This window comes from Hippocampus bargibanti, linkage group LG03, assembly GCF_051943395.1.
Source record: "Hippocampus bargibanti isolate YZ-2025 linkage group LG03, ASM5194339v1, whole genome shotgun sequence".
In the NCBI taxonomy this organism is placed as follows: Eukaryota; Metazoa; Chordata; class Actinopteri; order Syngnathiformes; family Syngnathidae; genus Hippocampus; species Hippocampus bargibanti.
This window is the reverse complement of record NC_142736.1, coordinates 11138101-11160907: the sequence shown is the minus strand read 5'-3', so window position 1 is coordinate 11160907 and position 22807 is coordinate 11138101. Positions and strand designations below refer to the sequence as shown.

At 40.9% G+C, this 22807-nt stretch overlaps 2 protein-coding genes across 2 annotated transcripts in view; both read right to left on the bottom strand.

The window, feature by feature from the left end:
- LOC148900312 (otogelin-like) overlaps positions 1-6122 on the bottom strand; it is a 57520-nt gene extending 51398 nt beyond the window's left edge. The window contains 4 exon segments of the mRNA XM_088991949.1: positions 995-1787; positions 5446-5500; positions 5795-5852; positions 5976-6122. Of these exon segments, the coding sequence (XP_088848075.1) occupies positions 995-1787; positions 5446-5500; positions 5795-5852; positions 5976-6054 (985 nt within the window). The 5' untranslated portion in view covers positions 6055-6122.
- A 10544-nt stretch (positions 6123-16666) lies between these two features.
- Positions 16667-22798, bottom strand: aph1b (aph-1B gamma-secretase subunit). Its single transcript, XM_088991947.1, has 6 exons — positions 22532-22798; positions 20683-20853; positions 20304-20377; positions 19775-19897; positions 18462-18589; positions 16667-17906 (listed from the first exon to the last, which is right to left on the bottom strand). Exons 1-6 carry the CDS (start codon positions 22642-22644, stop codon positions 17739-17741), a joined length of 777 nt encoding a protein of 258 aa, XP_088848073.1. The 5' UTR covers positions 22645-22798; the 3' UTR covers positions 16667-17738.
- Between the last annotated feature and the right edge of the window lie 9 nt (positions 22799-22807).

Here is a 22807-nt window from a genome sequence, read left to right as displayed (position 1 = left end):
AAACACGACACAAGAAGGCCCAGCCAAGACTCTAACATGTTAAGCATGATTCCTCCATACTGCCAACTGCACACAAAGTGCAGAGCGAAGCTTCAAAATTGTCAAATTCAAAAGTCCTTCTCGCGCCTTTGGAGAAGTGGGGCCCCTCAAAATTGTGAAGCACTTTAAGTTTGTTTAGAAAATCGATCTGATGCATTATTGATAACTTGCCAGTAACTGCACACATCACCAAACAAGTCCTACTCATTTGGCCTCTTCCGCCATCTATTTGTAAGGCTCTCAGCATGTGTGTTCACTCAGCCACATCACATGCAAGTGAAGGAGTTCATTATTCAGGCAAACACCATTTTCCTTCTGTTCGCCCAGTGGTGGTATAATAGAGAGTTTTGATTTCTAAAATCACATGGATGGGGCATGGATCGTAGAGACAAACACAATTCCACAGTGCACAATACAAAGTGACGACCCAGTGGTCCAGTGACCTCACAATACAGAGGTCGTGGCTTTGGTTCAGCATCCCTGTGTAGATGTGATGAATGGATGGATGGATGGATGGATGGATGGATGGATGGATGGATGGATGCATGGATGGATGGACGGATGGGTGTTTGGGTGGGTTTGAGTGTGTTGGGGTGGGTGGGAGTTGGATGGATGCCTGGGTGGCTGTCTGGATGGATGGATGGATGGATGGATGGATGGATGGATGGATGGATGGATGGATGGATGGATGGATGGATGGATGGATGGATGTGTTAGGGTGGGGGTTGGATGGAATTTGGGGGGGGTGGATGGATGGATGGATGGATGGATGGATGGATGGATGGATGGATGGATGGATCGATGGATGGATGGATCGATGGATCGATGGATTTAGAGTCTTAACTCATCATACATGTTTTGGTCAGGAAGAAACCCCACACTGAAAAGCTCAAATTAAAAAAGATTCATAAGATTGACTGCAGACAGTACTTGTATTTATGAAGTAAAGCTGTACCTGAAATCAAATGAAACCGCAGGGCTTCTTTGGCCCTTCTGGTGAAAACCGAAGCATTAATTGGATTTTCATCATGAGAGAAGATTCTGTTTGCAGAGTTTCCTGTTGCGTTACTTGGTGCTTGGGTTGATGCTTTTACTGAGCCAATCTGAGGTTTGTCAGAAGGAGATGGACTGGATGACAGTGGGTTGGTCAATGAGTCTGATGTGTCTGATGTGTGTAATCTATTTCTGGATTGGGTGGCTGTTTGGTGAGTAATTACAGAAGCTATGGGGTGGTTGACTGGAAACTGCCTTGCAGTTTCTTCGCTGGAGGCTGACTGACTTGCCTGTATCCCTGCTTGAGGCGATGGGGTGACTGAGGATTTTCTGGTGAGTGTTGTATGTGAGGATGCCGTCGTGCTGGCTGATTGGATGGCTGAAGCGAGAGAGGTTGGTGACTGGCTCATGAGCACATTTTGAGTTGGGGATGGTTTAGAGATAGCTGACATGGTTAAGGATTGTTTGGATTGTGCTTTCCTGGTTGAGTCCATGTCAGATGCTCCAGCTCTATTTGGTAGTTGGCTGAGAGACGCTGTAGTCACTTGCAGTTGCTTGGGCTGTTCTGGTCTTGGTGGTAACGTACCGGCTCGTACATTTGATGAGAATTTTGTAAAGTTGAAGTCCAGTCTTGTTTGGGAGATTAAAGATGTATTTGAGTTCTTGGAGGCTGTGGTTCTGTCGTTTTGAGTGACCAGAGAGTCCATTGAAGATGATGTATTGGGAACTAATGGCACATCTGTTGATTGAAATCCCTGAAAGAGAGGAAATTGACAATGTGTGGGCCTTTTGAGATCATAACAGTTAATCTATAGTAATGTACTAATTTAATCCTAGCAAGATTTAGTAACTACGATCTCTGGATTTCATAACAACTGAATTCACAAAGAAGACTGCAATAGGAAAGCCAATGTAAACTTAATTGCAAGGATAATTTTATATGAATTAAAGTCTGGAACTGGCAACGTTTAAGTACAGCGATACCTCAGTTTAGGAACGCTTTAGTTCATTAACTTTTCGCTTTACGAACATTAAATTCATGAGATCATGATATTGGCATAAAAAACTAGTTTTCGGCAAACGAACCAAACCACACGGAGCGCCATGGTGGCGCTCCGCTGTCGGCTGTCGCTGTCTAGCTGTCGGCGGAAGAACACCTAACCACACATCCGAACAGCGCCACTGTGGCTTCCGGACTACTTTTCCACACTCCCTTTCTCTGAGTGCATACGTGGCATACGTGGTTTGTTATCAAGGATATATTTGCTATTATGGGACTGAAAAAGACCCCACCACAGGCTAGTGTTCAGCCGAAAAGGACACAAAACAAAATTACGGTCGAGCAGAAGAAGGAGATCATCAAGAAACATAAATGAGGTGTGCGTTTGTGTGATTTAGCGTCCCAGTCCAGGTATGCTAAGTCGACCATTGTTACCATCCTTCGGAACAAGGAAGCTATTAAAGGTGCGTGTGTTGCTAAGGGTGTTTCCGTGTTGTCTAAGAAACGGTCTCAGGCAATAGAAGAGGTTGAAAAACTTCTGTTAACTTGGATTAACGCAAACAGGTAGCAGGGGACATAGTCAGTGAAGGAATTATCGTCGAGAAAGCACGGCAACTTCACTCGGATATCATCAAGAGGCAACCTGGACGTTTGGCATCCATTGATGATATCAAGGATTGCCATGATGGTTCGAGAACTTTAAGCGTCGGACAGGGAGTCATAGTGTCATTCGTCATGGTGAGGCAGCTAGTTTTGATGATAAAGCTGCCGAAGCTTACAAGGAATCATTCCTCAAGATGGTGGAAGAAGAAGGCTACATTTATTTATTTTATTTATTTATCATCAAGTGTTTAATGCTGATGAAACCGGCCTTTTTTAGAAAAAGATGCCTAACCGGACTTTCATTACACAGGAAGAGAAGTCTGTCCCTAGGTATAAGCCTATGAAAGATAGGCTAACCGTCATTCCTACAGTCCTTATGGAATGTGACTCTCCTTCCAAACAGTAACTCCCTCCCTCCCACCTCCTCCCACTCCATTCCATCAAGCCATCAACAACCATCACAAAGGTAAATAAAATGACTTTATTATACAGTATAGCTCTACACCACATTGTGCTGAGTCAGGCAGATGGTACACAGAAGTGGAGGGCGGATGAGGCTCTTTGGGAAGGAGGACGAAAAGAAATTTGAAGAATTGAAGGGGTGGGGTGGCAAAGTTACTACATGACGCTTCACAAAGTATTTCCAACAATTTGGGAATGGTTCTGTTCATTAACACTTTAAGTCCTATTAAAGCTGCTGCTATAAGACTCGCAAAAAGTGGCTCTGCTCCTCAATATCAAAAGGACCACTGTTCCCTGCACAATGTATTTATCATTCCATGCTTTTGATGTTCCAATTTTGTGAATACACCGCTTTTTAAGACATTAGGACATTCTCTGAACTTTGTTCCAATTTTAGCGGCTATATCATGTACTACTATCACTGAAAACAAATGCACAGGTCGATGATGCTTTTAATGCACTACAAGTTACATGAAATGAACTTGAAATAGTTAACTACTGGCCCAGTAGTCCAGTGGTTCGCGCATTTTCGTCCCAGTGCAGAGGTCTTGGGTTCAATCCCACTTTGGCCTCCCTGTGTGGAGTTTGCATGTTCTCCTCAGGCCTGTGTGGGTTTTCTCCGGGTCCTCCGGTTTCCTCCCACATTCCAAAAACATGCATAGCAGGCTGATTGAACACTCCAAATTGCCATAGGGTGTCAGTGCGAGCGGGGATGGTTTATTGTTTCTGTGTGCCCTGCGATTGGCTGGTAACCAATTCAGGTTGTGCCCCGCCGACTGCCCAAAGATAGTCGGCACAACCTTAGTGAGGATAAAGTGAGTCGTAAAATGAACGAATGAATGGTTCAATTCTACAGACGAAACAAGGAAGGCCCTTTTAAGACTCAAAGTTTCGTGGCCACCTGAGCTCTGAAGCCAAGGATTTCATTTCAAAGAGCAGGATCGAAGCAGATGGCAAAGGGAACTATTTGGGGGGCTGGGGTCAGATCCAGTTAATTATTCATTAAAGGTCAGATGCAGAAACTGAGCATGAAACTAAACTGACTATTTTGCAGCTGACGCAGATATCAAAAATTGGACAACCAGCGCGAGGCAGAATGAAAAAAGGATCTAATATGAGATACTGTATATCTGCTCCGTGCGCCCGTGACCTGCGACCTGCTACCCGTGCTCCTAATTGTCTTGTTCCTTTTTATAGCTTCTGTATGTTGGATCCATTTCTCGTGCCTTTCTGAGCCAAAAGAGAGTTGGAAAAAAGGAACAACCACATTGGGACTAATAAGAGGCACGCATAGTGAGACAACCAAATAGTTTTTTTCCTCCAAAGGAATTTCTCACATCTGTTGCGAAGTAAGACATATTACAGGTGTTGTTTTGAGAATACATTTTATGGGCATTTTTCAGCAGAAGTTTTTTCCTCCTGTTTATTTACAAAACCAAGATCTAGTCGAGGCTAAGTATTTATTTTGTAGAGCAAAACGTCAGTGTAAGCTCTCAGTCGTACAGGCTGAACCTTTTCATCGATGGAACGCGCCTGTACGACTGAGAGCTTACACAGATGTTTTTTGTTGTTTGTTTTTGCATTACTACATTACGTCACTTTACATACGCCACTACCTCACTTCACATACGTCATTACCTCACTTTACATACGCCACTACCTCACTTTACATACGACACTACCTCACCTTACATTCAGAAATTACATGTATTGTCTGTTGTCAATTGTATGTCTTTTTTAGCCACGTTATAACTGCCTTGCACGCTGGGTCTGAGAGGACATTAATTTAATCTGTGCTCTATGTCATGCATATTAGCATATTTGACAATAAAGCTGACTTTGACTTGACTTCTTAGAAGGTGTCGGACGTTTCGCTTCTCATCGAAGAGGCTTTGTCAGCGAACTCATTTTTAGTTCGCTGACGAAGCCTCTTGGATGAAAAGCTAAATGTCCGACACCTTCAAAGAAGTACAGATGACGACTTAAGAAACCTTTTCATCGTTTGTAGAGCAAAGCATATGAAAAAAGATTGAATCCATTATATTTCTCTCGTGACAAGTTTATCTCGTGTATGGTTTAAAAAAAAAACATAGAGCATGACTCATATCCAAAATACATTCTGATACAATACATCAACTATACTTTGGGATGAAGACTTTTAAAAAAAGAGGTGAAATTACTAAATAAGAAGTAATGGGCAATCCAGTATGTCATGAGATATGGGGCTGCTGAGAGTTGTTCCAGTCCTTTCGCTGGCTCATGTTTTGATTAAAGTGGTCAAGATTTTGACAGTATTCTCTCTGATCCCAGCAACTTCATCAGCATGGATGGTGAATGTTGTTCCCTACCTGCCTTGCCTGGAAAGTGGTGTCCCATTTCTGCTGCTTTATCCTGGTGCTGTTGCTGTTGGGAGAAAGAACAAGGACAGGTCTGTTCCTGTTGCTGCTCCCTCATGATCCCCCTTCAGCGTATCAACCACAAAACCCAACGGTCAACCAAGGGAATAAGCAGCATCTCCCTTTTTCAAAATATCTCCCGAAAGGCTACGTCAAAAATTGTCCCAAAAATAAATCATCTAAGGACTGTATCCTTTGAAAAAAAGACCAAGACAATTGACAGCAACTGTGAGTATAGCAAATGAAACAAGTCGTTCAATACACTTTTTTAAAATGTAAAATAATGCAAATGACAACTTACTCATATAATTCATCTGAGTTTGAATTGTCCCCATCCACATCTTTGCTTGACAGTGTCACTGAAACCAAGGCAAGTTGTCAGGAGAGTAATTGTATTGTATAGAAATACAAGATGTAAAATCAAGCATTTTTTTCATGACAGCACATAAAAGTTGAATCGCCATTTTATCAAAGTGACTCACCAGGATAAATTAAGCTAAAATATAAAATGAAAAGGTAGAAAAGCCTTTCCCAGCTAATAAGTCCTAAATAGGGACCCATTCGTGTTTTGGAGATCCTCAGTCAGTCAGGTTTCGACAGCATCACCTGGTGAAATCCCCCGGCTGGACTCCCACCTGTTGCCTGCCCTGCTCCATCCGGCTCATCCTTGAGGCGCTTGGCGAGCACCTGAAGAACTGGTGCACTTTCACATTAGCATAAAATATGCACCGGCGGGTGGGATGGTGGGCAGGGCCAAGCCAATTGTAAGAACACAACAAATGTCAAGGAAGGTCATCGTTGTCATCAATTTCACTGAAACCTCCAGGGAGAGTACTTTTCAAAATTATCGAATTGTGACACAGAGCCAATCAACGTTCTTTATCGGCTCTGGATATGCATCCAAAGTGATGCTATACAAATGGTGTTCCCCAAGATTTAATTGGTTTTTGGCACAAGTGAACCCAAAGAGTCCTATTTTCAGCTAGCTCCAAAGGTTCCTACCCTGTTCACATGAACACCTGGGTTTGCTAGAACTAAGTCCTCACAAAGCAAATGACTTGAAAACGCACTTTACTCTGTCATGAATGTATCACTTGTGCCACCTCCCAGCCATTTGAAATGAAACAAATTACCCCTTGTAGCCAAATACCAATTCGGTATTTCACCGTTCGATGTGACTTGTCTAGGGAATAACATCGTACACTGGCTAACAAGTGATTTGGTTTCTCAATAGATATTTATAGAGAGTGAAGGATGCACACCACCATGTCGAAGGTACTATTCCGAAAGACATACGGATGAGAATTCCTCAATTATTCCTTTGTGTACAGACACAGTGGTTGAAAAGTTTACAAACATGGTGGATACAGTGGAAAAATAAAAGACCAAATAGTTAAAAGAAAATTTCATTCTATACTCCAGTGGGGAGAGTGGCTATATCGGAATAAGGATGCTGAGGCTTGAACTGCCAGGCAGGAGACCAAAAGGAAGACTTAAGAGGAGGTTTATGGATGTTGTCAGAGGACATTAAGGTAGCTGGCGTGAGAGAAGAGGATTCACAAAACCGGGTTAGATGGAAGACACTGATTCGCTGTGGCAACCCCTCAAGGGAAAAGCCGAAAGGAAAAGAAAAAGAACAGAAGTGACACTGTTGGTAAACCAGTCAAAATGTTTGACTTTTTATCATCACTATTGAGACTCGTCTCACTTCGCCCAATGATTTTTTATTTATTTGAGCAGCATATTTTCACTCCCGGAGACTTGACATTGTGTGTCATGATGGCAAAAGAAGCGTTAAATAATTTCACGTTTTCGGGATTTTGGATGGGACAATGGTGCGCATTTCTCCCCATCCAAAACAGTAGAGTCGGGCGACCGCTAATTGTCTCTGAGAAGGTGATTGCAACCACCTGGGAATGGCCAATTACCGCTGGGACCTGATTGGCCAGAAGCTCAGGTGAAGCACCTTTAAAACCAGGCCGAGGAAGTCACTTCAAGAGGGAGAAGAGGGAGTAAGGACAGCCTGGAGGGCAGCGTTACCTGTGGTCTGCCGAAAACGACATCCATTGCAACTTAAAATAAAGAAAACTCAAAATATCTTTCCTGGATCTGGCTGAGTGAACTTTTATCATTTTTTCCCCCTGCTTGCTGTCTCGCCGCATAACATTGTGACTCCAAAGAGAAATATTCTCCTGTAAATCCAAGTACTTTCTTTCTTAAGGACGTTTGGTGTCGTTGTGTGGGAAATGTTCTAGATATAGTACAGAAAGCTGCCTCTCAATGCCTCTCTATAAATTCAACAATTTACAGCAGTCTAGACAATATGTGACTTTATTGGTCTGGTTTCGTTGAGCCTTATAGCCGCACATTCTAGGATCCTGGAGTATGAGGTGTTAGTCGTGACATGTAAACAAGGTCGTGACATGGTACACACGGTTATAGCAGCCTCATGACCATTCAGCCAAGGTGACAGACAGAAATGCTTGCACTTTGTTCAGTCTCCAGTATGAACTGCGGTCTTATGGTTGGGTACCGCTCATATGCTGTGCAGTGCATTTTGGGGTGCATTTTTTATCCACCACTAGTATACCATACCTGCATCTTCTGCCCAACTAGCTTCTTTGCTGGGTATTTGCTGTTGCACTAAACCTTTTCATCATTCACGGTCTCTGTAAATGTCATTTGCATCCCATTTTGCTGGTCACGAAAAGGAGCTAAGTTTGATATGATTAGGAGAGTTGACTAAGGCAGTATATTAACATTGATATTATCTTTAGCGATGCTGGGAGGCCCACAGCAGATGTGACACAAATGATGGTGCGAATGCAAGAAGATGTAGAAGACTCCAAGATGAGAGTGAATCAGGAAGGAGCCAATGCAATAAACAATGCTGAGCGCCGGTCTTGTGAAAGACTGTTAGATACGTATGTGAAATCGGATCAGAGAGTGAATGAACCAGCGTTGTGGATGTTGGTTGAAAGATATGAAATGAATGACAGATATCTGCAGATTGTTATGGATCTGGATGAGACAATTGAGTACTGCACAAGGCGAGGAGAAGAGTGAAGGATGGATGCCAGCAAGAGGATTGTGAGAAGCATGTTCCTTATCGCAGAGAGCAGCTAGTTGTATGACTGTTAAGTCTGTGGTATCAGAAGGATGTGAATATACTATGAAAGTGGATGGGTGAATGCTATAGATTTGCATGGGGTGATATGAATTGGGAACCGTTGGGACAGATGCACAAAAAGGAAGTGAACATGTATGATGGAAGGAAAATGCTTGGAGTCACATCTTTCAAGAGGTGACTGCTGGAAAGAATTGGACATATGATGCAAATGGGTAACGAATGGTGGACGAAAGCAATGGCGTGAGGGTGCTGGGATGAACTGGAAGGAAGATAATGGGATGCAAGAGGAAGACTGGAATGTATTGGAAGGGAGTCATATTTTGCTTTTGACACCACTTCTCACCCCATCGTACTTAATAGACTTTCCTCCATATGTATCACCTACACACCCCTTTGCTGGTTCAATTCCTTCACTTCACAGTCCTACCATGTGTCTTCTGGTGTGCCTCAAGGCTCTGTCCAGGGAACCCTCCTCTTTATTACCTAATTTCTTCCCCTTGGCAATATTTTCCATAAATGTGGAATACACTTACATTGCTTTACAGATGACACCCAGCTGTACCTCTCCAGCAAACCTGACTCCTCTCTTCCACCTTCTTCCCTTTCACTCCGCCTCTCAGGAATTAGATCATGGTTTACCCATAACTTGCTCAAACTTAAGAGCGATAAAAATGAACTTCTCTTTGTCGGTACAAGATCCACCTTAAACAAAGCCAACAGTTTCTCCCTAACTATTGACAGTTCAATCATATCCCCCTCACTTCAGGTTAAGTGCCTGGGTGTCATCCTCGATAGCTCACTATCTTTCCACTCCCATATAAATAACATAACCCCGTCCGCTTACTTTCACCTATGCAAGATCAATCGTCTCCGTCCCTCTCTCACCCCTCACTCCACTACTGTCCTTGTCCACAGTTTCATCACCTCCCGTATTGATTATTGCAATTCATTTCACCTTGGTGTCCCTCACAAATGTCTCCACAAACTACCACTCATCCAGAATTCCGCAGGCCGGGCCGGAACCCCCTCCTTTCACCATATCACCCCCGTCTTCCAACAGCTCCAGTGACTTCCGGTCAAACTTAGAATCAGCTTCAAAATACTTCTTTATACATTTAAAGCTATCCATATCCATGCCCCCGCCCCCATCTGTCTGACCTTCAAATTTCTGTTCCCACTTGTACCCTTCGATCGTCATACTCCCTCCACCTCTGTGTGCCCTCTGCCCGTCTCAGAACAATGGGGAACAGGGCTTTTTGCCGCTTTCCTCCCAAACTCTAGAACTTTCTTCCCTCCAACATCCGTAATATTGATTCTATTCAACTTCAAATCCCATCTCAAACCCCACCTATTTAAAATCGCATTCTCTGTGCAGTTTGATCTCCTGTTCTTATTCATAATGTTATCTGTGTTTTTTTCATGTCCCTGTTTTGTGAATGAAAAGTGTTTTTGAGAGCTTTGAAAGGCGCTTATAAATAAAATGTATTATTATTATTATTATTATTATTATTATTATTATTATTATTATTATTATTATTATTATTATTATTATTGATGAGAAGGTTTCTTCAGCCGTCATCTGTACAAAAAAGAAGGTTTCGGACGTTTCGCCTCCTATCCAAGAGGCTTCGTCAGCGAACTAAAGTCTGCCTGGTCGTATCGGCCCCATTTATATATCCCTAATGTCCAGACATGGTGGCGCCGGACACAGCTATGATAGGTCCCTACTCTCAGGTTGGGGGGGCAGGGGATCCCTCCCTGTGGCCCCACTGATTGTTCCTACATTCCTGACTAACGACTGGCCTATTACCCCCACCCCCCCCGGTATCACCTCATCAGCATAACGACCCTCATCAGCATTGCGAAAGTTGCCTAACCTGTTTTGCCTAAGCAGGCTATTGTATGAACGATCCAAATTGAACCTCACCCCCCCAGACCGGTTTAATGAAGGATTTTGTTGTTTTATAAGAATCGCCTCTTTTACCCCCCTTTCAAACCATCTATGTTCTTTCGCTAAGATTTTAACCTCATTGTCGTCAAATGAGTGGTTGCTAGCTTTTAGGTGCAAATGTACTGCCGATTGAGGCCCACTAGTATTATCCCTGCGATGTTGATAAAGTCTTTTTTTGAGAATTTGTTGAGTCTCCCCAATGTACTGCTCTTTACAATTTTCATTCTTACAATGTATGGAATAAACTACATTACTTTGTTTTTCATTTGGTAGCCTATCTTTTGGATGCACTAATTTTTGCCTTAACGTGTTTATCGGTTTGAAATAAGTAGGAATTTTATGTTGCCAAAGGACTCTTTGTAATTTTTCAGAAACTCCTGCAATGTACGGTACTGCTACTCCTCTCCTTTTTGAATCTTGAGAATTATTGGTTTCGTTCGCTATTCTTTCTTCATATCTATCATAGCTGTGTCCGGCGCCACCATGTCTGGACATTAGGGATATATAAATGGGGCCGATACGACCAGGCAGACTTTAGTTCGCTGACGAAGCCTCTTGGATAGGAGGCGAAACGTCCGAAACCTTCACTTTTGTACAGATGACGGCTGAAGAAACCTTCTCATCGATGGACCACTCCTGTACGACTGAGAGCTTACACAGACGTATTATTATTATTATTATTATTATTATTATTATTATTATTATTATTATTATTATTATTATTATTATTATTATTATTATCAGGAACAAAGGCATAGACTGGACGAAGGTGGAGAGAGTAACATAGTAACATGCCGGACCATCGATATAAATGGGGAAGAAATGAGGAAAGATTGGAGAGGAATGTTGGGAGTTTGAATGGTAGGTTGGAATGTAGGTATGAGAGGTGTGGGAACGTATGCAAAAGCAGAGCAGTCCTGTCAATGCATTAAAAGCGAATGCATTGAGTGAATGATTAGCAAATAATTTTTGAATGTGGGAAGTGTGGAAGGATGTTTGCATTGGTAGGAAGATGAAGACATGTTTTTCAGTAAGGAAATCCAGCCAACCACTATCCACACGTTTTCTAATCTGCGTAATCCTCAGATGGGTCGCAGGTGTGCTGGAACCTATCCCAGCAGTTTTCAGGGAGCAGGCGAGGGACACCCTGAACTGTTTGATTTGCCAATCGCAAGGCACACATACATGAACAACCATTCACACTCACACTCAGGAACAATTTTAAATGTTTAATCAGACTGCCAAGCATGTTTTTGCAATGTGAGAGGAAACTGGAGTACCCAGAAAAAAACCCACACAGGAAGTCCAGAAAATATGAGGCTGACATACTGACCCGTCGTCCACTGTGCCGAGCATTTCAGCCATTCCACCAAATAACTTCATGAAAGGAGACAGCGTCATTTTTCACACACTCCATATAAACCCTGTTTAGTGATGTGATTTTGTTTTAAATCACTTATTGAATACAACAAAGATAAAAATATGTTCATGTTTTTGTAAATTATGTTTTGTCGTTTACGGTCTTTGTTTCTATGTGTAGCCATTGTCAAGTGAGGTCACATAAGTCAGTTGGTGAACTAGGGTCCTTTTTATTTTCAATTTCATAACTTGTACCACCCAGTATAGTGCACTTTAAAGGACAACCGACATCACTTTTTTGTTTCCTAACTGACATCAGAAAAACGTTTTATAGCATCTAAAATAGCCAAAACACGCAGGCTGATATTTTTAGTGAAATGCAAAACACCAATAAAAATGACTTAAAATCTGCAAAAAAAATGAGCTGCGAATTGGGCATTTTCAGAAAGTCCCGCCCCCAGTTCGTGACATCACGCCTTGCTCGAGAATCAAAAATATGCTTTCTTGTTACACATCCAGTTATGAATATGATTCAAATAGTTCTGAAGAGGAAAGCATACATGTTTGCAATCGATTAAAGGTTTTCTGGGTTGTTTTGATGGCTCAAGTGTGGTGTCACAGAAAATGCAGAAGATGGCGGCTCCGTGTGAGGAATTAATCAGCCCGTTTCCACAAGCTGATTAATTCCTTACAAAGAGCTTTGTCGCCCTCTTCTGCCTCTTTTTGGTGCAACACAAAGTTTTCAGACCAAACAAGTACAGCAAAATGCGTTGATGTGATGGAAGGACTGCTACAATGTGTCCTTTTTTTCGGTCAGGGGCGTTCCTTCAATGATGTAGGGTGAGGACTCGTCACCAACTCAAAAACAAGACTTCCAGAATATTCAGCGCATGTCTTAAAACGTAAAATATATCTATATGCGGTGGAATCTTTGTAAAATACGCTCAGTAGAAGTCATTTGAAGCCATTTTGCAAATTATGGACACATGTCCGGAGACGTTGGTTGTCCTTTAGTGCTTTCAGATTAATTCCAGGCATTATGAGGGTGGGACAAAGGGAAAATGGCATTTTATCAGGTCCTCGACTAATTTGGTGTTTAGAACACTATTCAACGTTTCTTTTCTTTTTTTTTTGTCTCAGGATGACTAAAGACTCAGAAACTCTACATTTGTAGTCATTTTGTAAATAAATTATTGAAAATTTGATGCGGTGTGATGTAAAATGTCCGGCTCACATTATGAAATGCTTTAAATAGATACAGCAGTTAATAAAGTTCAATTTTATTGAGAAAGCAATCATTCCCCTTTAAAATAACCACCAGGAGCATTTCAAAACATAAAACAAATTTATTTGACACAATTGCTATGCAAACAAGAAAGACATTTCTCTCCTGACTTCCATCCATGACGTCAACTGATTGTTGGTTCTCAAACAAATTGTGAACAAACCAGACTTGTATCTTAATTTGCTTTTTCTTAAGTTACCAAAACAAAAAGAAGCTTGACATACATATCTATAAACATTTGATACTGAATGTACCGGCAGAACTCATCCAGGATGCAGAAAAATTAAGGAATGTAGCATAATTGTCCATCCATCCATTTTCAAATGCGCTTATCTTCACAAGGGTCGCAGGGTGTGCAGGAGCCTATCCCAGCTGTCTTGGGGAAGTAGGTGTGATACAGACTGGACTAGTAGCCAGGTAATTTCAGATCAGATAAAAAAAGGACAATTGGCACGAGTCACACCTTATACTTACCCTAACGTCCTCAAACAGGAGCCAACGCTATACACGCCTACAACAACACAATCTTGACTTTAAAGGCAACAGAAACACCTTTAAATTTTCAAAGCGTCCACAGCCCAGTGTGTTCTTAGTGATTACAAAGTATTTGTAGCAAGCTGTCAAATCTGTCAACTAAGATACAATGCCCCCCCCCAAAAAAAAAAAATATATATATATATATATATATATTACAGATTGCACTGCTTCAGGTTGCCATGCATTTACTCAATGGCAATGATGACCATTGGATCCATACTTTTTTTTTCACCCTTTAAAATTGATGATCCATTCCTAAAATAAAAACCTTCACACATATTTCATTGTTAGGCAATACTGTATTTGATTACGGGTAAATAATGTTGAAGATGTGACACTTAAAGGACAACCGACGTCCCCAGACAAGTTGTGTCCATAATTTGTAAAATCACTTCAAATGCCTTCTACTGAGCGTATTTTAATAAGATTCCACCACATATAGCTATATTTTACGTTTTAAGACTAATGCTAAATATTCGGGAAGTCTTGTTTTTGAGTTGGTGACGAGTCCGTACGTGACGTCATGAAAGGACCACCCACTGACCGTGAAAAGGCGCATTGTCGCATTGTCCTTCCATCACGTCAATGTATTTTGCTGTAGTTGTTTGGTCTGGGGACCTCGTGTTGCACCCAAAAGCCGACAGAGGGCGTCCAAGCGCCATTTAAGAATTTATTAGCCTGTGGAAACGGAGGTGGCCACAAGATGTCGCCATTTTGTGCCTTTTTTTGTGAGAGATTGTCCCCCAATGTTGCCTCAAAATGGCATGGAATAAATTCTTTAAGATTGCAAACATGGTTGCTTTCCTCTTTGAATCATTGAACTATTTGAATCATATTCATAACTGGATGTGTAACAAGAAAGCATATTCTCCGAATCTGAAGCCATTGTTTTGATTGCCAAGCAATGCAAGATGTCTTGGCGTGATGTCACGAAATGGGGGCGGGACTTTCTGAAAATGCCCAATTCGCAGCTCAATTTTTTGCAGATTTTGGACACTTTAAATCATTTTTGTTGGTGTTTTGCCTGTGAGTAAAAATATCATACTGCATGTTTTGGGTATTTTAGATGCTATAAAACGTTTTTTCTGGTGTCAGTTAAAAAACAAAAAATTGACGTCGGTTGTCCTTTAAAGAACAAGCGACCCCTTCGGACAAGTTGTGTCCATAATTTGTAAAATCACTTCAAATGACTTCTACTGAGTGCATTTTACAAAGATTCAACCGCATATAGCTATGTTTTACGTTTTAAGACTCGCAATGAATATTCCGGAAGTCTTGTTTTCGAGTTGATGACGATGCCTGACGTGACGTCACGTCTGGAACGCCACTGACCGAGAAAGCGACACGCCTTTTCTCATCTGAAAACACAGTGTTAATCGCGAAATTAGAAGGAAAACTACATAAATAACGCAATGGTGAATTGTTGTGTGCCGCAGCCAATTGCGGTAACACACATAAATTCCCAGCCCCTTTTCCAACAGAGCTAGTGCGCCATCTTGTGTATTTTCTGGGCCCTACATTGGAGTCCAGACGGCTCGAATTGATACGGAAGGACTTCTTTAATCGATTGCAAACATTTATGCTTTCCTCTTCAGAACTATTTGAATCATATTTATAACTGACAAGAAAGCATCTTCTCCGAATCTGAACTCTCTGAAGCCATTCTTTTGATTCTGGAGCAAGACAGTTTGTGAAGGAGTATCCTGGCATGACGTCACGAACAAGGGGGCGGGACTTTCTGAATGTCCCCAGTTCCGAGCTCACTTTGTGGCAGTTTTGGGACACTTTTAAGTCATTTTTATTGGTGTTTTGCATTTGACTAAAAATATCAGCCTGCGTGTTTTGGGTATTTTAGATGCTAAAAAACGTTTTACTGATGTCAGTTAGGAAACAAAAAAATGGTGTCAGTTGTCCTTTTACATTGAAACTGCCTGGAACATTGCATCAAATTAAAATCATGTACCCAAGTCAGCGCAGAAATCGACGTTTGACAACAAAACCAGTTTATCCCAATTATGTTTTATCAGCAAACTGAACTTTACCTAACCTGGATGGGAACATCTTTCAAGATCTTATCTTGCCTCTGCAATGAAGTTACTGGTCTTCCTTGTCTTTACACAAAAAAAAAAACTTTGGTAGGGATGGGTCCCAAAGACTGTACTTTTTTCTTCATATGAACCAATTTGGGCCAGTACTGAAGTAATCAAACGACAAAAAAGCTTGGCCAAAACAAACATGCGGATCAAACCTCTCAAGATGGAGGACACTGATTTGCTGTGGCGACGCCTTGAAGGGAAAAGCCGAAAGGAAAAGAAGAAGAAGACTGAAGTAATCAAACGGTACCAGGTTTCAATGACAAAGTCTGTGTTTGTAAGTCATAATTCTGTAGAACACAATTTCCATACCGCACTTGAACGCCATAGTACACGCACACGAGCATAATGACATCACCCATTCATGCAGGATTTCACACCGTAAAAATACATTTCCATATTTCAAAAGAAAGCGAGACTCGCAAGTACATGTATAGTGACCGGGAAGTCTCACATTTTCTAGCTTTGGTTGAGCATTAGGGGGAGACATTTTTCTGTACCGTCCCCAGATCCACACAAGTGTGAGGCTGAAAAGGAAAACGAGAGATGCCCATCATCCCTCACTAAATTGAATTATGCTGAGGGCTGCACGGCTTAACCATCGTTACAATATATAGCCATTGTGTTTCAGAACAATATCAATACATAGTAATATGACATTTCATTGATAATTTCATGTGTGAAATAGCAAAAACCTTTAGCTAAAATGTGGTAATACGTCAGTGTAAGGTCTCAGTTGTACAGGAGTGGTCCATCGATGAAAAAGTTTCTTCAGCCGTCATCTGTACTTCTTTGAAGGTGTCGGACGTTTTGCTTCTTATCCAAGATGCTTCTTCAGCAAATTAAAATCTTTTGCTGGTAGTATCGGCATATAGATGGTTTGAAAGGGGAGTAAAAGAAGCAATTTTCATAAATCAGCTAAATCCTTCACTAAAGCGATATGGTGGTGTGAGGTTCAATTTGGATCGTTCGTACAACAGCCTACTTAGGCATCATAGGATTAGTAATGCTGATAAGGTGATACCGGAGCAAGTGGGGCAATCAGGCCAATCGTTAGTCAGGACAATAGGAACAATCAGTGGAGCCACAGGGAGTAGTCCACTGCTTCCCCCAACCTGAGAGCAGGGACCTATCATAGCAGTGTCCGGCACTGCCATGACTGGACAGTAGGGATACATATATAGGGCTGATACTACCAGTAAGACTTTAGTTCGCTGAAGAAGTATCTTGGATGAGAAGCGAAACGTCCGACACCTTCAAAGGAGTACAGATGACGGCTGAAGAAACCTTTTCATCGATAAAATGCGGTAAGTATCACACATCAGGTCGGGTACATTCAAATGATGAATTTTATCCGTATTATTCTTCGATGTCATTCACATCTTTTTCCAACTGTGTTTTTTGTGCTATTTGTCCAATTTGCATTTTAACTTATCATGCAATGGAGTTTTGGCATTACTGTATCACGTCCTTTCCTTCACATTTTGTATATTATAATAATTTGTATTATTAACTGTTGATTGATAAATGCGATACCATTATTTTTGAATACAGATTCTCTGGCACATACGAGTTGAATGATGTTGTTTTGCTGTTTGTCTCGGTTTATAATTGATATATTGAAACGTTTTTAGATTTTGTTAAATAGTTAAAATAAATTATCACAAGCAGCACAAAAAGTACCCAAAATTGGTAATGTTAAGTACTGGTATCAATTTCCTGGTAGTGGGAATTGGAAATGAACCAGTTCAAATGTGCAAGGCACCCATCCCTACTCTTGAGTTCAAATTCAAAATTCTGATTAACAGAAAACATGCATGTTCTGGTGGTGTTCAGTGCGTGTGTGTGAATGTAAGATGGAGACTCTTGCGAGCTCCCTGGAGAGTTGCGTTATCTGGGCCGGTGGTTGGCAAGAAGGAAATCTTTGTCTTTGCAGGTCAGGCAAAGTTTGAGGTTCCTCAAGGACCCACCAGCAGAGTAAAAGGCCCACAAACCCATCAGAAACAAAATTACATAGGTGGGAACCAGGCTCGCTACATATTCCGGATTCTGGAAAGTCTGTGAAAGGAGAAAGAGAGATCAACGAAAGCCAGTGGTAAAAAGTGAAATGCCACTTCAGTGCTGCATTTTTCAGATTACAAAACAATACTCAAGAACCGCTCCCCTACCCCGCCCTGAAGCTTACATTATGACTCTTTCTCAATATTTCATGTTTTTATTTTTTCACAAAAAGCACTGTTCCACCATTCTCAGAAATTTGCTTTCATTTCATTGTTGATGGTTCTTACACCATGATGCAGGTGAATATTTAAGTTGGAATAAAGAAGACAGATCTTTGGAGAGCAAATTTTAAATTGCGATTTTACCGATGAAATGTGCTTGTAGTGCTTCTACCAGCCAGACATATGGAACAACGGTATGTCTGACATGGTGACATGTTTTTTTTTCAGATATAGTGTGGAAATATGGCGCACATATCAATTCATGTTATGCGGAATTAGCAATGAGCAACATTAGATGGCCGCCAGTGGTTTCACTCCTCTGAACATCAAGTGGAAATGTTAGTTCATGTATTTGGAAGGCTGTATGTCCCCCAACCGCCATTTCACTTACCAGACAGGAAACAACCAGGTGGCTGACGACAACAGCAGCAACTGCCCACCACTGCTGCTTCTCACAGGCGTCAAAGAAGACCACACCCCAGAACATATGGAGAAGGATAATGGCCATCGTCATGAATGCTAGGAAAGGAAAAGAGCACATGACATCTTTTAGAAGTGTGAAATGTATCTTTTTTTTGTGCATTTAACTTTTTTCCACATTATCAGGGTATATTTTCATAGTACATTATAAATGTTGACTGTGTACAACAAAGAATAAGAGTGGGGATATTTCTGTGTATTTTTGCATATAGTCTTGTGACTTTAATCACAAAATGTGGCTAAAGAAAAAACAGTTTTGATTCAATGCCAGTTGGGATAGCCATGTGACCGAAGGACTAAAACATAAATGGAAGGAAACGGAAGATACTGAGCTAGAATAGTCACCATTGGCTCAAGCTATGCTACTCTCTCTCGAAAGCAGTAAAGCAGCAAAACAATCACAACAGCATTTGAAAATTCAGAGATATGGTCTTGTAACTTATTTTATGAACAGACTTTCAAAAATGTATTATGATTGTTGTTTGTTTTTCTTTTTTTTAACTCAAGCTAAAACAGTAAAATATTTGCTTTGATGGCATCTCATAGTAGGCCAAAAACATGTGTTTCAGTGAGCTGGGGAGCTTAACTGAATCAAAGGTTGTACTTTGCCACCATCTTGTGGCATCCTTAGGTGGAAGTAATTTTACAAAAAAAATGCCATCTGCCACCCACAATGCATCCTACACACCTCCAATTGAGCTCTTGTGACCAACCACTGTGTACTTTTGTTTATGATGGCAGGGTCATAGCGGCCGCAGGTGAGGGATTTACAATGTAAAGTAGGACTACAATCTTCCAATGCTGTAAAAATGTGGCGTTAGATGAGTTTCAGTGTTTCTAAACATTGCCTCCAAGATGTGCACGCATCTTAATGACGTCACTGTTATTTGCAAAGACAAACATTTAAGCCTCAGCCCAGTTCTCGTGTTCTAAAGGTTGTAACCATAACTTTTGCCTTTTGTTCTGAAAGGGGTGTTTACCAGCAGGAATTCTATAAAAGACGCAAGCTCTCTGCGAGTGCCCTTTCTACTCTAACAACCCACACACTGCATGAGACTATTATGACTCAAAAGTGTGTTTTCTGTGTGGGTCTATGCTATTTTGCTCGGAAAAAAACCCACTGCCCCAAATTCGAAAATATTAAGAACCCCAGGCCTACAGTGTGGTCAGGCAAAGAGAAGCATGAGGACTACAAGCTGGTGAAGGATGATACGAAAGTGTTACCTGAAGACAAAAAGTAGTGTTGCGAGTCTCCATGGATCCCAATAGTTCCTGGCCCAACTGAGTCAGCCAGAATGTTCACCACAGAAAATGCGCCGCTCATGAATCCAAAACCAAGGCCAGACACTGAAACAGATGACAAGCAAAGGAACATCTATATGACAGGAATTACACTGCAGACATAGTAAATTACTTGCATTGTGCTATACCAACAACTATAATCCCAATTTCTCAAACAGAACTACTGTATTTCAGAGTACGATTTAAAAACAACTTAACGTCAGCACAAAGTTCAACAAAGTTTGGGTATCCCTAAATAATCGCAGTGTGCTTTTGGTGTCAGGATTCAGCGCTGTGGAAGTACCATTAATACAAACAGTTAAATGGATTGGAAAAATCATTTTAAATAAATGTATATAGGGTTTATCTTAAAATATTTCAGGTGAACAAAAAGTGTGGTTGTTTAATTAAATTCAGCACAACTTTGATTAAAACAGATATTGATGATGTTATCTTGTTTCTGCATGTGTACCGTAGGCCAGTTGTCGGATGGAGATGGGCATGGTTTCCTCCTGACTGAGTGTGAGGAGCCCTTCATTTGCTTTCCTGCACACAGAAATGCACAGATGCCATAAAACAACATTGTGAAAAAAAGGCATCAAAAGACTATACCGGTACTAGTGGTATGAAAGATGACATGTGGTATGAAAATGATCCGTGATTAGAAGAGAGTAGAACAGTGGAAAAAAACCATTTTGTTCACAGTCGATAACAAAAGTGTTTGAAGGGAAGTTGGAGTTGTTTGATCAGACAACACAGACAAGGCAATCAATCATCTGTAGAGTTTCCATTGTTTGAAGCAATATTGTGTAAAAGCATCCTAACAGCTGCGTGTGGGAGACATAGCTTACTTCAGCAGCTTGTAGTAAGCGAAACGGAAGGTTTCTTGCAGGAGCACAGATAGCACCACACCAAAGATGAGGAGGCCTTTCTGCTGAACTGCACTCTCCTTATTACTTATCTGAACGGAGATGAACCAAACCAGAGAGGACAACAGGAGAGACACAAGCCAGAAAAACGCTCTGGAAAAAAAATAATCCACACAAGTTATCAGAAAGAATGCTAAAATATGATGCCACTTAATAGTGATCATTATGTGTATTTAAAGATATTCCATAACAATTTTATTTGACATCTACAGAAAGAAAAAACAGCTTTGAAAGTGAACGCAAACATTATTCTAAACTAATCAAGATTAATTTAGAGAAATATTTAACTACCTCACCCTAATCGGGATTTGCGGTAGAACTGGAGTTGACCATCCAAGCTGACATTGGGCGAGCAGGAAGCTATGCCCTGGACTGGTCATATCACTTGTCCTTTAAGAGCACCCTTTAACGATTAACCTTTCATGCATGTTTTTGAAACATTTTTTTTGGTCAATGAGGTATTTGTTTTTCCTCAGATAAACACAGTTGCTCAATTTGGTATCAATGGCTTGAATGTCTGTGAATCCGACATGATAACCAATTCAACAGGGATCCACTCTGCCCACATTTTGCCCCTGAAATATGAGACAGTGCAAGTTTCTCATTTCTCATCCATTAACGGTAAGCGCTATTGATTTATTTTTTTTTATTACTTTTTTTTTAATGTTTGGTCTCAGTGATGTTTAATTTTTAATCACCAAAATAACACCAACACAAACCGGATGTAGTGATGACAAAAGAAAAAAGAACATGGCGTCAAGACTCTTACATGGAAATACTTCACTCAAATCTGCCGCCGGTACGGCATACTATGCCATCACACAGTCATTGGCAGTTTGGGCGCCGCCACCATGAAGCAAACGGAAAAATTCTATGTTGGGCTTGTCCATTGTTGAAATGTCAGTATTTTAATATGTTTGTCATTGAGTATTACTGCATAAATCTATTGTCTTAATTTTAGTCAAGGACAGAGTCATAGCCATGGATGAAATTCTACAGCATCGAGAAACATCATCATGACAAAGTAAAAAATTGTGATTGTTTTTTTTTTCAAACATTATATTTTCAAGTTTAACAAAGCAAAATTATCAACTGTTTTGTTGTTGTTGTTGTTTTATTAAAAAGGCTGCAAATGAAGACATTAAACGATTTCTTAGAATAAAAAGAGTGGATATAAATTGACTTATTACACAACGTTACACATAACTGCTGTTACATTTAAATAAATTCTACAAAGTATGAAATTGAACTTCAAATGTGGGTATCAGGGCTGGTTTGATAAAATTTGACTCATGAGTTCTTTTTATTTGTTTGTTATTCAAATTGTGGTGTAATTGTGGTGCATTGAAATCGTTTTAAATATGATTGGATGTTGGGATGTTGAGAAAGAAATGTCCAAACACCAACACAAAGGTCAAACTCAAGCGTTTGCCTCTTTATTTATTCTGCTGAATGAACAATAATATCATGTTCACGCCACACAATGTCATAATCAACAATGTGGGAAGATAATTTTCCGGACATTAGTTAACACGCAATGTTTAATGGTGAAGATTCACAGGACGATGATGATGACTGTTTAGTCGAGAGATACGTGAACACGGGCTAAAGGATGGAAGGTGTTGTCAATCGACAAAGAAAGCTAATGTAGCGAGTTCGGCTAGCATGTTAGGCTCACAACGACTAGTTATCGATCTCAACACGACCAAATCAAGCTTGCAGTCACCGCTACTAAAGCTCAAATCTCCCACCTTGGACGATAACGACTCACCCTGCTATGAGAAAGATGACTCTCAGAGGCTCCCGGGCGATGGTAAACAGAAACAGAGCGATTGCAGGGCCGAAGGCAATGAAGGTACACCCAAAAAACACTGCCGCCGTCATTTTGGGTGACTTTTGGTGATTGTGCAGAAAGACGAGCCACTCAAATCGGGTTGTCCTGATTTCTAAACGATATTTCGGACACGTTTTAAAAAAGTACGAATAACAGCAAATTCGCTTTACTTCGGCCAGTTTTGGGCCTCTTTCGCGATGTCACATGACCATT

Excerpts from the sequence above, each read along its gene's own strand:
- aph1b (XM_088991947.1), bottom strand. The coding sequence starts at position 22,644 with ATGACGGCGGCAGTGTTTTTTGGGTGTACCTTCATTGCCTTCGGCCCT. Across the intron at positions 19,898-20,303 it reads CATCCGACAACTGGCCTACG|TGTCTGGCCTTGGTTTTGGA; the intron begins GTACACATGCAG and ends CATCTGTTTCAG. Across the intron at positions 18,590-19,774 it reads ACACTACTTTTTGTCTTCAG|CATTCATGACGATGGCCATT; the intron begins GTAACACTTTCG and ends TTCCTTTCCTAG.